Source organism: Lutzomyia longipalpis, chromosome 2 (genome assembly GCF_024334085.1).
Source record: "Lutzomyia longipalpis isolate SR_M1_2022 chromosome 2, ASM2433408v1".
Classification (NCBI taxonomy): Eukaryota; Metazoa; Arthropoda; class Insecta; order Diptera; family Psychodidae; genus Lutzomyia; species Lutzomyia longipalpis.
Window position 1 is genome coordinate 6,603,231 of NC_074708.1, and position 14,456 is coordinate 6,617,686.

General features: G+C 35.1%; 3 protein-coding genes across 3 annotated transcripts in view; 1 reads left to right on the plus strand and 2 right to left on the minus strand.

The window, feature by feature from the left end:
• Positions 1 to 2,656, minus strand: part of LOC129788911 (MICAL-like protein 1) — a 20,109-nt gene extending 17,453 nt beyond the window's left edge. The window contains exon 1 of the mRNA XM_055825326.1: positions 2,569 to 2,656. The gene's annotated coding sequence lies outside the window, so the exon portion shown is untranslated. The remainder of the gene's footprint in view (positions 1 to 2,568) is intronic.
• A 119-nt stretch (positions 2,657 to 2,775) lies between these two features.
• Positions 2,776 to 4,424, plus strand: LOC129788913 (probable electron transfer flavoprotein subunit alpha, mitochondrial). Its single transcript, XM_055825332.1, has 3 exons — positions 2,776 to 2,960; positions 3,155 to 3,925; positions 4,123 to 4,424. The coding sequence occupies exons 1-3, from the start codon at positions 2,919 to 2,921 to the stop codon at positions 4,297 to 4,299; spliced, it is 990 nt and encodes a 329-aa protein (XP_055681307.1). The 5' UTR covers positions 2,776 to 2,918; the 3' UTR covers positions 4,300 to 4,424.
• A 484-nt stretch (positions 4,425 to 4,908) lies between these two features.
• LOC129788910 (alpha-mannosidase 2) lies at positions 4,909 to 14,373 on the minus strand. The gene is made up of 6 exons (XM_055825323.1): positions 14,029 to 14,373; positions 10,845 to 11,543; positions 10,634 to 10,726; positions 10,329 to 10,523; positions 7,635 to 9,150; positions 4,909 to 7,290 (listed from the first exon to the last, which is right to left on the minus strand). Exons 2-6 carry the CDS (start codon positions 11,235 to 11,237, stop codon positions 5,969 to 5,971), a joined length of 3,519 nt encoding a protein of 1,172 aa, XP_055681298.1. The 5' UTR covers positions 11,238 to 11,543; positions 14,029 to 14,373; the 3' UTR covers positions 4,909 to 5,968.
• Between the last annotated feature and the right edge of the window lie 83 nt (positions 14,374 to 14,456).

Sequence of the window (14,456 nt, forward strand, 5' to 3'; positions counted from 1 at the left end):
ACATTTATTAAATAATAAAAATTATTTTATTTCTCCACTTAGAGGTTTTTCTAAATTTCTTTTTACACTGAATATAAGAATTTCGCTTGATTCATCCCAGTAGAAATTTTCAGGTGGATAGTACGTTTCCAAACTGATTTTCAGTCCGCTACTTTCTATAAAAAGCAATTTAAATAAAATGAGAAATTAGGAGATATCGAAGAGATTTTTACCAAAAATTAAAATTTACCTATTTTTCCGATAAAATCATCGTAAGTATCTTTGTTGCGAACAGTACAAGAAATAATTATTTGCGTTTGGCTGTTTTGATCGATAAATCGTGTCAAAACTTGGCAGAGTGGAGGAAGAATCTCCGTATCATAAATAACATCGGCCGCATAGATGATGTCTGGGCAACAGGTTTTGCTCAATTTTTCATAATCCGCCTCGCAAGTCCAATCAAATTGGTAAGTATATAAATTATTGTCATTTTCACGGGGATTCCCATTGATATTTTCATGGAGAATTGCGAGAACTTTTTCATGAAAGTCCGTCAAGTATATTTTACAATTGTTCAGCATGTATGCCAACATAATTCCCGCCATACCAACACCAGCCCCAAGTTCGAGAAATATTTTTCCCTCCAACGTGTGCTTGTTGTGGAAAAACCACTCACAGAGCGCAACAGATGCTGGCCAGGTTCTCAGGCCAGTTGTTCCATCGGAAATTAGCATTGAACTTTCTCTTATTGAGACCATCTTCGACATCATTGGCACTCGATAGTGCTTAAAAACGTGAGTCTGATCGATTGACGCCCGCTGCTGCAGTCTCAAGTATTCCGTGTAGAAATCTTCGTGCACTTCGGTAGTTTTCCTCTCGAGACACTCAATTGCCACTCGAAGAAATGCTACTTGATATGGGCACGAGATGGATTTTGAAATAATCAAAGGATGGCCAATTGTCTGCTGAAGAAACATCTTCTGCGCTTCCCATGAAATCCCGTCCAAGATTTTCTGGAATTATTTAAATATTAATATTGCGTGAGAAGATGCTTTTTCAGGCAGACTCTTTTTTCCTTTCTTTCTCTTATATTCGCCAAATCGCGTGGATAATCACACCGCATATTTTATATTCCACGTTGAAGTGTTATATCAAAAGTCTAGCATCAAGATGTGAGATGAAAAGAACTCACATAGGTGGTTAGCGATCCCAATTCTTTATGCGAAGAGGAGACGACGCGTTTTTGTGTGAAATTTGCTTTTTTTTTTAAATTCTTTTGTACAAAAAAGAAAAATCTTAAATTAGTCTCATCATTTCAACTCCTACAAAAAACAGAAATTTTGAGGATAAATAAATATTAATCTAAACGTGTGGCATTGTCAGTTGGTAGCTGAATTATGGGAGATTTTAATTTGAAAGCCATAAATATTACCTACCTATCTAAAATATTGTTCTCGTGAGTTTCAAAGTGAAAGGAATAGAGATTTCCTTCTTTCTTTCTGACTTTCGTGTTATTTAGCGTAATTTTCTCTAATAGACAGTTTTAAATTCTAGGAATAAAATTCTGCAATAGTTTTTATTTAGAATGAAACACAAGATAATCTGAATAGGGAAGACTGGGGTTAATTGAATAAACAATTTTGCTAGAATTTCTTCAAAAACATTTTCTAATGTAGCTCAATATATTTTCTAGTGAGAGGAATTAAAAGAATACTTCTTTTAGAATTTAAATTCTATTTCTAAGAAGTTTCTAGATCAACTATAGTACCCCTACCTCCCCTAAAGAACCATTAAATTCCATTGAAGCGCATTGAATGCATCTTTTATCTACATTATTTCTTTTATTATCATTCGTATTGTAAACAACATATTGCGAAATTCTCAGTTTACAGAGATAAGAAGGAAAATGCATCATCTTTAGATTCCTCACCCCGGACAAGTTGTTTGATAAGAATATAGTAATTAAATTGATTTTCCACTCAAGAAAATCTACTTTTTCATTGTAAACATTGTAAATATGTTTGCATCACACAAATCATTGACTAAATATAAAGATAAGCTTTAGAAACTTTTAATTTTCCTGCGAGTGCTAATTTTTGGAATTTTTTAAAATTCTTTTAACTGAAAGTGATTTTCCTTTTGTTTTAATGCCTGATGAAGATGATAAAATTACCCTCGAAACATCGTTTATTACAGAGACAGTTAGAAGACTTATCAATTAAGTTTAAGGCGATTGAAACTATCTCTTTAAACATCAAAGTGATTAAAGGCTTTGAAATAGCTTTAACCGCTTTAACCCCTCCCACACATACTTTATGTTCACAATTTGAAGCCCTTCTGTACTTTTTATCAAAGAGCATTGTTAGTTTATCTGTGAGTAAACAAATTGACTCCTTCCAGAGCAAGCAACCAACGTAATCTCGGATGATTATTTTAAATTAAAACAACCTTCTGTGCGTAAAGTACTCGCGGTACTCGCGCAATAGGAATTTTGCTGGTTTTTGAGTCCTTGGGGCATGTTTTTCTTGGACAGCAATTAACCCCAATTTGCCTATTGATGCTTTTTCATTAATATTCAAAGCGACTTACATTGAAATCTATATTCTTCACTGGGTAGCCACAGAGAAATTTTGTTTGTACTTCTTCCAATTCACACAAATTCATTTTAAAAACAGTCTAAATAGGCGGAGGAAAAATAAATTTTTGTATCTAAACAAAATAAGAGCACGTTGTGTTGAATCTTGTTAAATGTTTCAATGTAACATTTCGAAGGTTTAGCAAAGAAGTAAACAGTTGCACTCGTGAAAGGTTTTCGTGTTGATCATAAAACGTGTCAAAGTGCTCAATCGTGAATCCCGTCAAAGTCGCTCGCAGCTGATTTTTCTTTTCAACTTTTTCAATAGTTTTTGCAAAAAGTTTCTTTAATTTATCCAGAAAAGATGCTGAGTCGTTGTTCAAGAGCCTTCACCACAGCTCACCAGGTAATTTATTTGTCAAGTAGATTGCAAATATTGGTTAATTTCCCAGTGAAAATGAGATAATTTTGCAAACTTGTTGATTGACGTACTGAAGAAAAATTCCTCACGAAATTCTTATAAGAGATTTTCGAGGTCAAAGAGCAGGGATTATCGTCACTCCCTTATGTAATAATAAAATTAACGCTGCCTTTTTGCAGTTCCGGAGATTGCAGAGCACTCTGGTAATTGCGGAGCACAACGACAAGACCCTTACCCCAATCACTGGGAATGCTGTTTCCGCTGCCCAACAGCTGGGAGGAGATGTAACGGTGCTCGTGGCAGGAGCTCAGTGTGGCGCAGCTGCTGAATCCGCCGCCAAGCTCACCGGAGTTGCACGTGTGCTTGTGGCTGAGAATGAAGCCTTCAAAGGGCTCGTTCCGGAAGCAATAACTCCCCTCGTGTTGGCGGCTCAGAATCAATTCAAGTTCAGCCACATCGTTGCCGGTGCTTCGGCATTTGGGAAGAGTCTCGCGCCACGTATTGCCGCCAAGCTCGATGTATCCCCCATATCGGAGGTTATTGCAATTCGCTCAGCGGATACATTTGTGCGCACAATCTATGCCGGGAATGCTATCCTCACGTTCAAAGCCAAAGATCCCGTGAAGGTTATCACAATTCGCTCAACTAACTTCCCACCGGCGCCCGAGGGAGGCAGTGCTGGGGTTGAGAAGGCACCAGATGGTGACTACAAGACCGACTTGACGACGTTTGTGAGCCAGGAACTCACAAAGTCTGATCGACCTGAATTGACGAGTGCAAAGATAATCATCTCAGGAGGACGTGGCCTCAAGTCTGGGGATAACTTTAAGCTTCTCTACGATCTTGCGGATAAATTTGGTGCCGCCGTGGGAGCTTCTCGAGCTGCTGTGGATGCTGGATATGTGCCCAATGATCTTCAGATTGGTCAAACAGGAAAGATCGTTGCTCCGGTGAGTTTATCCTTCTTTAATATTAAGTTTTATTTCAATGTTCTGTGAGGAAAATGTAAGAATTGCGCAAATTCTTTCCGGAACTTCCTCAGAGGAAGGACAACGGGTTTAAGAACGTAGAATTTCGCTAAAAAAGCTTCCAGAAAACTCAAAAAAAAAAGAACGACGAGGAATTAAATTTATTTTTAATCAATCAGGAACTTTACATTGCTGTCGGCATATCGGGTGCAATCCAACATCTTGCTGGTATGAAGGATAGCAAAACAATTGTGGCGATCAACAAAGATCCCGAAGCCCCAATCTTCCAAGTAGCTGACTACGGTCTTGTTGCTGATCTATTTAAGGCAGTACCGGAAATGACGGGAAAGCTCTAATTTAGGTTCGGTTGTGGCCAATTGGCGAATAATTTGCATTTCTATTGAATTTAATTTGGAGGCACTAAAGATAAATTTTATATTAAAAAAAAGTAGTAAATAAAATTGCCTTTTCTAAAATGTTATACGTGCGAGTCTCAGGTCCATCGTTTATAGGAAAAAAATCATCGAGGGGGGGGGGAACTCACTTTAAAAAAGTAAGAGAAAGACGTAATGAGAAAGTAAGCGTAAAAAGAAAGGACTTTTGTCAAACAAAACATCTTTGAAGCATATGCGTTAATGTTTTGAAAGCAAAAGTGTTTAAGGGGCGTGGTTTCTACGTTTTTAGTTGAAACTTTTCCGATCCTTTTCCAGCTGATTTCAGGTGAAAATGGAAAAATTCTTTGGCTTTCTTTTGGAATATTTTTTAACACTTTGCAAGATTTTATTTGATCGTATGTGAAAACATTCTATTTAAATCACACAAAGAAAAATTAAAAGTGAATAGACTCCTTTTACGTTTACTTTACGTAACTTCTTACGTCTCTTTATCTTTCAATGTGAGTTCTATAAACAAATGTTTCTAAAAGGATTTTTCTCTACAGCCAAGGAAGTAAAAATTCAGGTAAATAAAAGTAGATATTTTTTAAATGTATTTAAAAAATGCAAAATTATTTACAAATAGACAATAAATCTTTAGTATAATAGTGAACATAAATCTTAAAATATATTTGGAATAATTTCACTTTGCCTAAAAGCACGTAAATCGAACTAAAGGGCAAAAATATTATAACTTAATCAGATCGTTTTTAACTTAAATTTAAAAATTAAAAATTAAAAGCTGCCTAATTGAGAGCTGCACCGTTAAAAGTATGGAGGACGCTAATTAACTATCATAAATAAATGATGGAAAAAACCCAAAAAAAAAACAAAGTTAAAGGTCAAATTAAAGCCAAAAAACGCGAGAAAACGTGACATTAGTTATTTTTTTTTGTTAAATCTTTGAGTAATTTTTTTTTTACTTTCTAATCTCTAAACGTGATAAAATTATAATACTCTTTAAATATTTTAACTATATATTTTTTGTCATGATTAAATTCCCACTAATTTCTACTCATTCACTATTATATATATTTCTATAAACATTATATATTACCTGCACATTCAATTTAAAAAATTAAATCTATTTAATACTTTGAATCATCCTCAGGGTCATACTGTCTGTGTGTTTGTTCTCCATCTTACTGAATTTGTTCTTAAACTTATTTTTTACGATATATTTGAGATTCTACTATTTTTTTTATCTTCTTGTTTCACTAATGATTATTTTTTTTGCATTCTGGGGCCATTACCTTTTCGTGTTCTATTTGATCGTGTGCACAAAGTCTACATTTTCCCTAATCCATATTATTTTCTAATTCATCTTCATCATACAAAATATCTCAAGATTTATAATAATTTAGAAAAAAAATCTCTCTTTTCAAATCATTCCTAATTTAGATCTTTCGCATGAGAATTAATTTAAGAAAAAAAAAATTAAATAATTAGAAAACAAATAACAAAGAAAAATTGAGATATTCATTCATTCCCATACCTAATAAAAATTTATATTTGCACATTCCTTTACTAAATTAAAAACGTTTTTTACCTTAATAATTAAAAAATAAACTAAAAATTGTTCTAGAGTGCTTTAGAATCTTAGAACGAACGTTCTAACTTCCATTGGTTCAATAGACATATCACTTGATTTCTCAATCTTTGCCTTCTCATGCAACCCCGTGAGACTGGCCTGTGTGATGTCCTGAATGTGGACATCCCTGAAGAGTTGCTTCTCCAATCCGCGGAATTTTGTACAATTGTTATCAACTGTGGCAAGATTGCAGTCATAGCCCTGCCGTTGGATGACCATTAGAGCTGTTTTAGCTGGGAAGAGGGGTAGATTGACTTCAGTTTGGGTCCTTAGGGTTAAAAGGTGGAAATCACATGGGAATGAGTGCTGTAGGAGTGGAACAATTTGATTTATCTTCAATGGAAGATCATCATCGCGTTCCACAAAGTAAATGTTTGCTGGATAGTTGAGGCTATTGCTGAGATGATTGCCAAAGAGGCTCAGTACATGGTACGTTTGATCCTCACTGGTGGGCTTCTTCTCCTTTCCTGGGTCATTTGTTTCATTTGGCGGCACTGGGGCAGTGGGTTTTGTCTCCAGCAACAACCAGAATCGATGGCGTGTCAAACGACTATCCACAACACCTTCACCCATTCCACGATAATCATCGTACAGTGTTCGTCGATCGAGCATTACCTCAAGTTGCCCAGGATCGAGACTGGCACTCCCTTGGGCATGATTCGTGAGTAGGGTGAGTCTCAGTCGGTCATCTTGAATGAAGGCTGCCGTGGTGATTGGGAAGTAGTTCCCCTCAACACCAATTTGACTAACTTTCACGCGCTTCTGGAATTGGAACCCATTGAGATCCGAATAGAATTCCGGAATCTCCCCATTCTCAATGTCCGTAACGAATCGCATGAATAACTCCGTTTCACGATTCTTCGGCGGTGGCTCAAAATCAATGTCATTCTCAATGTACACCGCCTGATCTAGGTCCGTCTTTGTGTTGTAGATGCGTACTGTGTGCGCTAGGAAGGGTCCGTAGATCACAGTGACGTCACTGGCAATAGGACCGGATGTTATGAGAATCTTCACATCGGTGTACTGCTCCAGGACGTCCTTTTCGGCATTCTGATGGTCAGGGTCGGTTTTGAAGAGGTACGCCCCCGAATGGAATTGAGCACTGCGGTAGGCACCAAAATTGATAGCACACTGAATGGGTTTACCCATATTCTTCATTGTTACGGTCTTGAGGAAGCCACTGTGCTCATCGAACAGGAGGCGCATCTTCTGATTCTCCAGCTGAACATCTCCTGGCAGTTTATTTCGCACCTCAAAGTCTTTGTGACGATCGTTGTGGCAATCATTGCAGTAAATTGTGGCCATTCGACTGCGGGCATCTCCTGTGAGAATGGGGGATTCAATTCAAGGTTTATTAGTTTATTTAATTAATTTAATGCTATTTTAAATTTATGTGTTGAACTAAATTAAATTAAAATTAATTTAATTTATGAAGTTTTAAATTAATTAAATTAAGTTTTTTTTTTTAAAGAAAATTTCCTTGAAAATGAAAGGAAATCAATTTTAATAAGCTTTTTTTGTGTGAAAATCATAAGTCAAGTTCAAAAGTATAACGTTTGAAAAAGTAAAGGATTTCAGGAAGGATTTTACACAAAATCAAACCAAAAAATTAATTTTCTTCTCGTCAAAAATTAAGAAAATTCGACAAAAGTCCAAAAGAACTCACCAATATGCTCCACAGTGAACGTTGTCAGGGATAATGGTGGGAGTTTCGTTACGAACATTATTTCAAATTCATGCTCAGAAATTGTTATCCTATTTACGGCATTCCCACTTGCGTACATATTAGTTAGGGAGTCTGTGCTCTCACTTATATTCCACACAGGATTAATTTGAATTTCCATTTCAACACGATCGCTGTTGAGCACCCGAACATTGGGGCTGAGTGTCCGCAGGAGGACAACCTCAAGCCTCTCCTGCAGGAGGGAATTGTACAGGACAAATTCGAGCGTTTTATTTTGCTTTACATGAATGGGTGTCTTTCGGGGGATCTTGTTGTAGCTATCCCGCTCGAGTTCGCTGAGTATGAAACCATGTTCAATGTGATGATCTTCCTTCTGCAGGAGCATCTCAATCGTTGATTCCTGCAACTTCACCGAATCTTGGATACTCGTGAAGATTCTCGTGCCATAGTCACGCATAACATTTGACTTGGATGTCCCCGTTATGGCGTCATGATGCTGGAATAGACCCAAATTCCTTCGGGCGTGAATAATTTTCTCATAATTCTTCTCAAAGATTCTCAATGCGTCATAATTCTTGCTCTGTCGTGCTCTATTGAAGGCAACCGTGAAGAGGATTTCCAGTGAACGGAGATTGTGCTCCAAATCACGACTTAGGATCTTGTAGGAGGGTCTCGTTGTGTAGTAGCCACTCCAGTAGGCAGGACGGCCTTCGGTGAAGATGTCGCTGTAGACGAAGAAGTCTCCCTTGAGCGTGGGGAATTTCTCTTGGCGCTTCTTCACGGCACGGAAGTAATCAACGGGCGTACCAAAGGATATTTCGGCATTCCCATAGCGTTCTCTGTGGGTGTTGATGTAGTCAACGAGTTTCTTGTAATTTATGTACTGTTGCTCAAATTCGCGCTCTTTGTTGTATCGGAAATCATCACCAATTGGTATGAGGGCAACATTGTGTGGGAACAATGATGCCGTTCTTGCGTATTGCTCAATGAGGAGATCGGCTTTTGTTGCGATATTCTCATTTGTGATAAATTGGGCTTTTATCGAGTACTCCGTGTACTCACCGGGGATCTTGCGGAAATCAAAGTTGAGACAAATGAAGGGATGTGGCCCGCAGGAATGTTTGATGGAGTAAATGTCGAAAGGCATGTTGTGTGTTAGGAGATCATTGGTGCGTGTTGGGCTCTGCCAGAAGGGTTTCCACAGGAAATCTCCTGATTGATGCTTGGCGAACCACTGCTTCCACGCATAGTGTATCCGCTGAATGATTGTGCCATCGAAATCACTGGAGGAGAGCAAGAAGGGCACAGTACTCCCATGGCCGAAGGGATCAATTGACCACCCCACGCGTGGGGTGACATTAAGGTGATTCCTCACCCACTGATGACCCTCAATTAGCTGATCGACCATTGCGTAAATGTGAACATTCGCCTCGTCCGTCATTACCCAGCCACCGGTGGTTATTTCAAGTCGTCCGGACTGTACAAGCTGTTTTAGTGCCTGATACAAATAGACATGCGGAAAATGTTACAAGTAATGATTATTTATATCCCGTCACAACAATACGCAATAGGGCCACAGTTGCACGCGGAATTTGTTGAAACAATTAACATTAAAATTGTTTATTAAACATTAAATAATAGTTTTAATTGATATCATGACTATTTGTGTAAAGAAAAAAAATTCTTCAAAAACGTCGCGACAAAAAGCGGAAGGAAGCTCAACAGACTATAAATATCTTCACTAAACTATATAAATGTACGAAGAAACTATCAATTAAAATCACATTATTATATTGTTTTCATCTTAAGATCTGTTTTTTTTGTTTCATTGCAATTCAAGGTATTTCAATAAAGAGAAATATTTTTTTGGAATTTCTTTTTTTTAAGTTTGCAGAAGAATAACAAACAATATAGAAAGTTTATCCACATTGTGCGGAGAAGCTAAAATTGTATTTTATTCTTCGTTATTTTTTTACACATCTCTGCATGCGTCATATGTATTGCTAAATATATTTTCGTTTTAGAAATAGAAGGATGTTGATTAGAATGTTTAAGAAACATTTTAAGCAAGACTTTTATAACTTTATTAATTTTCATAAAATAATATAAAGTTTATTCCTAATTTTTCAGCTTAGGATCAATAGGAAAATTTCCAAGATGGCGCCTGGAGTGAATAAGGATAGGTAAGTTAGCGTAAGCTTCATTATAACTTATTAAGTTTTAAATATTTTAGCAGTCTCTAAAAATTCATAAAAACTGATAAAGTAAGCTTTCTGATATCATTCAAAATGGCGATCAGATAAATTGTGTATGAATTGGAAGCAATCTTGAAATTTTATTAACAGTCAAGAAATTATTAAGAAAAGTCTAAATGAACATTAAAAATATGAAAAATTTTTATTTTAATTTTACGAAATCGGTCAAATATTTAATTTAATCTTTCAATATTTTAAAGTTCTTTTGAAAAATGGTTCCAATATTTTCAATAAAGGTCTGTAATTTATTAAATTTCATAAAGCTCTGCTCATTTTCTTTAATTCAATTTAAGAGAAGGAAATTTAAAATTTCGAGAATTTATCCCTTTCGAAAATTTTAAACAAAGAATTTAAGATGAAGAATAATGCGTTTATACTGTGAGCCCCCATGTTCTCTGTCGCATTAAGTCGTATTACTCACCCTTTGCTTCTGAGGATGTGCCTGATCCCACCATAATTGCAAAATACAAATTTCAGACCAAATGAAAGTCATGTCTTCGTACTCTTGCAGTTTTGCAACAATTAAATTGAGTATCTGTCTGGAATCCAACTCAAAGTAGTTGATGTATGTTCGTAGCCATCCAGGATCATTGTGTGAATGTGGTACGAGAATTACCTTTTTTTTTTTTTAAAGAAAAAGAAAAAAAATACAAAAGTAAGAAAAGCATAAAATAGAATCGTACAAAGGGAAAAAAGAAAAAAAAAGAAGAGAAACATGAAAATTACTTTAAGTGGGGGACGCTCTGGATTTTTGCGTAATTCCTCGAAACGTGCCTCAAAAGTTTTGTCCCAGTACTCTTTGCTCTTCATCCATTCGGGCTGTTTTGAGGAGACAATTGCAGAGACAACATTTTAGCAAGAATTACATTTTACACCTTTTTTCCCACCATTTTTAGCGCTCATTTAAAAGTCATTGTGTGGATAAAGGTGAACTTACTTGGAAGTCAAACTTTGAGTATTCGTCCAGTGTTGTGATATCCGTCTCACTTTCATACAATCCCCTACATTTTGTCCAGTCTTCATTTATCTGCAAGGTGGGTGCTTTCCCATTAGCTAACGAATTTGATGAATTTTTTGGGGAAAGTATCAAATTTCCAATTGATTTCTTCGACGATTCCAATTTGCCAGTCTCCAACCAATTGTTCCATGTCCCATTAGAAGCACTTAATTTTTCATTTGTATGCAAGACTCTTTTGTCATTTGTACCGCGATCTCTCGAGGACAATGGCTGACCAATTGAGATGTAGTAGAGACAAAGAAGTATCGTAACAAGGGCAGATAGAAGTCCAATACAGCGTGCTGAACCCCTTCGAAATATTTTTACATTCATCTTTGTATAAAGATTTCGTTTACTTTTTTTTCTGCACACACACTCCCCTTTTTATTTAATTTCCAAGTCAGTTTATGGAGGTGTTTCGTTTTCGTTTTTTGTTTTTCTATTGTATTTTAGAATAGCATTTTATTCTCTCAATTATGCCAAAAAGTATATAATACGGCCTTCCAGGTGAAAATTAATCGGACTTTTTGGCCTGATGGTGGCAATGAATATTTTATCCCATTTTTTTTAGTCCAATGTTTTAATTTTTCCGTTGCACATTAAATCATTTTTGCGCTACCACCATTAATGCCGTGAAAGCTGAAAAAAGATAAAGGAAAAAATAAACAATTTAGCAGATAAAATCGTATTACGGAGAATGCATTGAGGGTTCTTCTTAGGAAGTACATACACCACAATGTGCATCTTTTGTGGCCACAGGAGCTACAATTCCCGGTAAAAATTCTCAGGAAAAATACCAAAAAGACATGCAGCGAGACATTTAAAATTCTTTCAGAACGTCAAATTTAAAACTATAAATTGCTGTGTTGTCTCAATACAGAGTGGATCCATCAAATTAAAAGGGAATTGAGACGAATTGCTTAAATTCCACAGCGTGTGCAGGAGCTCCATAATACATTGGAGTCAAAGAGACAATGCTGTGATTGCAAGAAAGACCAGCAGAGTGAAAGAAAAAAATCAGTTTCGTGTATCTAAGCTAAATTAAATTTGTGACTCTGTTGCCAATCATACGGCATAAAAAAGGGGGATTTAGTTCACGTGAATTAAATATCGAAGCCATTCTAATGCAATATATTACGTTGTGGTGGGTAAAGCAGAGACAACATGAGACATTTTGTGATTTCTGTGGGAAACTCCAATAATGAAGTTGTTTTTCGGAGCAATTAAGATGAGATTTTAATGATCAAAAAATACATTTTTATGACTTTGAGTTATTTTTGGGGTTTACACTACAAAATCTTAATTTTTTTGGTAAAAATGAAATTGAATTTTGATTAGAAAAATTTTATAGTTTTTTCTATAAAACATTTCGGTTTGACTTTCACCCTTCATCAGTTCTAGAATTAGGTAATTTGATGTCTTTAGATGTTCTTAAATAAAAGATAAACTCTACATTTATCTATCAGGACAGATGATATTGAAAAAAAAAGTTTTAAATCCTTTAAAAAATATTTTTAGTCAATTTAAAGAGCTTCTTGAAATAAAAATAAATAAGAAGAAGAATTACAACTTTCTGATTGGTTAAAAATTCAAGAAGATTTTTCATTGGTTCATTCTCCCTTATTCTACTTCTCAACCTGGTAGAGCTCCGATGCAAAGTTAATTTGAATAATTTTTTTTATTTCATTGTAAAATAACAAGCCTTCTCATAAATCATGTTTTTAACTTTCTAAAGAAGTTAAAAAAAAAACGAAAATAATCCAATAAACGTACAAAGATTAAAATTCAAAGTCAAAACACGTGAGAAGTATTATGTTGTACCACATGTAATTTTTTAATATAATTTATGAATAATTTTTTTTTTGCATTTCATTCAATTACAACATCAGTTGTATTTGATCACATGAATTGCATTTTAAATTGATGAGAAGAGGACGTTGAGAGTTTGCACGAAAAGCGAATAAAATCACTCTTAAATTCGTGAATCTTTACAGGAGAGACGAATTCACAGCTATTTTGTATAAATAATTTATAATTTTATTCTGATTTTTTTTCCTCTGTGTAACACCTAGAAATTTAATATTTCCGTTTAATATATTGCTTAAAAATTGGGTGAATCATTTTCATTAAAAATTTAAAGTGGGGCTCTGTAGTAAATAAAAAAAATAGCCGTATTCACTTCTTATTTGGGATGTTTTGCACAATTCACGTGAAATATGAAACAAACATGCAATTATGGGGTTTTTTTCTGCGTTTTGCCCGCCTTGTACTATTTATTTGTTTGAAAAAGAGCAGAAAGAAAACATATTAAAGCTTATTAATTGTGAAATATCACAATTACTTTCCCATTGAATGAAATATATCAAAATCATACACACAGTGTTGCGGAAAATTCTCATCGAACATTATTGCAATTGAAAATTTTATTATACATATGCCTCGTACTCAGCATTAGTGTGTTAATCTTCTTTTTTTTCGCAACTAGAAAATTAACTACCTATAGTTGCATTTTTCCACGGTCACTCTTTGCTAATGTGAAGATGAGGTTGTGAAGTAGATGTATTGTTTTCTTATTTTTCTTTTATTGTACATACGTATATTTTAATTGCAGAAAAATGCTCGAAACTAATTGATTTTCCGATATTTTTCACACAATTATTTTGCCGGATATATCTACATATTCCATCATTCATATATAGCATATTACATACATAGCATTTGTATGTATGTATGTCAATAAAAAAAGTAGGTAGGTACCTATATGCTTTTCAGGATGTCGTTCAGTAAAATGAAAGCAAAAAAATGAAGAATATTTTACAAATATTAGCAAGAGAAGAAAAAAGAATTTTTAAGAAAAAAAAGTTAAGGAGGTCTTTAAACTCTTACAAGAAAGTCTAATAGAAAAATTGCACTGCAAATGAATTGACAATGAAATGCGAATGAAGAGAGAGGTACTGTTAGAATCTTGTAAACAATCGATTTTTCACAACTAGCATTAAATCGCCAGTTAGCCTTATGAATATTTTATGAAAAACTCTCTCAGGTTTTGTCTCATTGCAATGGCATCAATATTATATACATAACTCCAGGTTGAATGAGCGTTGACACAAAAAAATCAATTTACCTTTAAAACATACACACTAAGCACGTAATTAAATGTTGCAGTTTTTTTCCATCAAGCACAGAGGGGTACAGAAAAAAAAACTATCAAGACTTCTGTCACAAATCTTTAGAAAAACTACCAAAAAAGCACTCTTCACCATTCAATTTGTCGCAAACGCACGCACACCGATGGGAAATGCACTGGGAAACTATTTGGGGATTTTCATCAGGGGAGAAAAACAATAATTTACTTTTTTTTCTCTACAATAAACGGAACGCCGAGAACATCTTTACACATATAAGTTTGCAGCTATACTGAGAGAAGTGAAAGAGCACAGCTAAACTCGGGTCGCTCTGACACTGTCAAGCTATGTTAAATGTTCCGCAAGTAATCATCTGAGAGTAGTATGACTGGAGTTACGATTACCCTATTACATTTCGTGGCAGTTG